At 36.8% G+C, this 2,245-nt stretch overlaps 1 protein-coding gene across 1 annotated transcript; it reads left to right on the top strand.

The window, feature by feature from the left end:
• Positions 1-738: 738 nt before the first annotated feature.
• On the top strand, positions 739-1,981 carry Tsp_03361 (hypothetical protein). The gene is made up of 4 exons (XM_003379659.1): positions 739-792; positions 818-853; positions 1,526-1,569; positions 1,771-1,981. The coding sequence occupies exons 1-4, from the start codon at positions 739-741 to the stop codon at positions 1,979-1,981; spliced, it is 345 nt and encodes a 114-aa protein (XP_003379707.1).
• Positions 1,982-2,245: the final 264 nt, after the last annotated feature.

Below are 2,245 nucleotides of genomic sequence, written 5' to 3'. Positions count from 1 at the left end.
ACCACGATCAGCACCGATGTTTGTTTTATCTTTGTTCTTGTTTTTTTATTTTGTGATATAATTTACCTTTCAGAATTGACATTATTTTATGTGGGGAATGTGAAAGCAACCTGATTCTGAAGACTAATTAAATATGGTAACTATGCTAACTATGTAACTATGTTTCTTTATCGAATGTTTTATTTCTTTGTGTTATTTATTACTGTTTTTTAGTTTAACAATCGCTCTGTTTCTACCGTGAGCAGTCATGTGTCTCAACAGTTCCGCTTTCTGGTTTACTTCATCTTCAGAGTAAGAATGAATTTGATGCAGTATATTATAGCTATGGGTTATGCAAATGCAGTGGAACTTTTTCAATGATGTTTGTTATACTTCTTTTTTGTGCACTGTGGAGGAAACCCTAACTACCATTTGGGAAGGATGTGCATGACAAAAATCAGTAACTACTATTCCATAGTCTGTTACTATTATTAATGATTTCTAATTCTACTTATATTTGATACTGTATGCTGCTTGTTATTGAATTTAGCAGAGGGCGTCATCATAATCGAAGCGTTTTCTAATTCCTGTCGCTCTGGCCAACATGGTATATCAAGTTTACATCAATGCGTTCTAAATGTGGCATCAGAAAATAAGTAAGTACTGCTTTTGGCCATTATAGGAATGGATTACATCATCAACATTTTTACCATTCATACTGATGGCGCTCTGCGTCATTAGAAATTAGAAAGCGGCGTAATGTTGTTACCCAGTAATGATACAGGAATCAGTGTGGTTTCCCTTATTGTAAAAGTAAAAAGATTTGTATTAGTTGCAGATATTGTCAATACAGTCGAATTGCGCTGATGCCCGTGTATATTCTACAAATTTGGTAGTGTGAATTGCCATCATTGCCATGATATGACCAAAGTGATATGACAAATTAGTAAGTAGAGGTTTCGTTTACTTTGAGTGACAGCGGTCACACTGTAATGTGGCTTATCACAGACTAAGAATGCTTAATTGAGTGTTTTAGCGCGCAACTGCATCCTGAATGACAACCAAATGTAACAAGTAATTTTTCTGCAAATTTGTATACTTAGTAATTATTTGTACTTATTAATCATTGCTTAGTAATTAAGGAACAACGATGCACTGTTATTTGTCTTCAATTTTTTATAATATGGCTGTTTTATATCAGTTTAATATTATTTACTTTTAAGCATACTTGTTTTGCAAATATTTTCAGAATCAAATTAAGTTTAGATTTAGATGAATGAAATTCCATTTTTTGGTTACTATGCGTTATTGAACATGTGGTTTTTTTACAAAGAGTTCTAATCACGTCGATAAATAAAAACGTCGTCACAAAGCACTACCACCAGTTCCTGCCGCTCAGTTTGTCGACGTACGTACATATACTGGTTTAGTGTAAATTTTGTTGTTTCTGTTTTTCAGGTTTTTATAGCTTTGCTTTTCAGATATCCATTTGCAATTGTTTGGTACCAGTGTTCAAGATTTTAGTTTACGTAAGAATTTATTTTAGATCCAGTTAATATTCAGAGATTCAGTTCAAGGCAACATGGCTAAGTAAATTGCGTAAAGTCTTGGAAGTAGACTAGAGGTAAGTATGAAGAAAAATGGGTAAGTCAGGTAAGAATAGGTGTGAAGGTAAGTACAATTGAGAAGGTAAGTATAAATGGGAAGGTAAGTATAAATGTGAAGGTAAGTATAAATGTGAAGGTAAGCATACTTCTGAAGGTAAGTAGTCTACGCATACAAGGTAAGTAGAAACCTCAGCCCGATCGGCCCAGCCCTTAGAGCCAATCCTTGTTCCGAAGTTACGGATCCGTTTTGCCGACTTCCCTTACCTACATTATTCTATCGGCCAGAGGCTATTCACCTAGGAGACCTGCTGCGGATATCAGTACGACCAAGTACGAGATTTACCAGGCGTCGCTCGGATTTTCACGTACCGACGAGAGCGCTCCGAACACCGTGAAAAAGTCGGCGTTTTATGGATACCAGAATCCCTATCTCCGGACAACCCGGTTCCAGGGAATGCGTCCCTTAAAAAGAAAAGAAAACTCTTTTCGAAACTCACGACGGTCATTTTCCGAGTTCGCTTGCGTTACCGCGCGATTGAGTTGAACGCCAACCCCACAGAGAGATTAAAGCGCTACTCTTTGTCTCCGTTACTCGGTTCCGGAATATCAACCGGATTCCCTTTCGAAAACATACGACAACTGCACACAACAACAACTGG

The sequence above is a fragment of the Trichinella spiralis genome (assembly GCF_000181795.1).
Source record: "Trichinella spiralis strain ISS 195 chromosome Unknown Scfld2, whole genome shotgun sequence".
NCBI classification, from domain to species: Eukaryota; Metazoa; Nematoda; class Enoplea; order Trichinellida; family Trichinellidae; genus Trichinella; species Trichinella spiralis.
This window is presented reverse-complemented; position numbering and strand designations above follow the sequence as displayed.

Bases quoted from the DNA above. Each gene is read 5' to 3' on its own strand.
- Tsp_03361 (XM_003379659.1), top strand. From the start codon at position 739: ATGTTGTTACCCAGTAATGATACAGGAATCAGTGTGGTTTCCCTTATT. The intron at 793-817 runs GTAAAAAGATTT...TATTAGTTGCAG, and splicing joins TGGTTTCCCTTATTGTAAAA to ATATTGTCAATACAGTCGAA. The intron at 1,570-1,770 runs GTAAATTGCGTA...CAAGGTAAGTAG, and splicing joins GTTCAAGGCAACATGGCTAA to AAACCTCAGCCCGATCGGCC.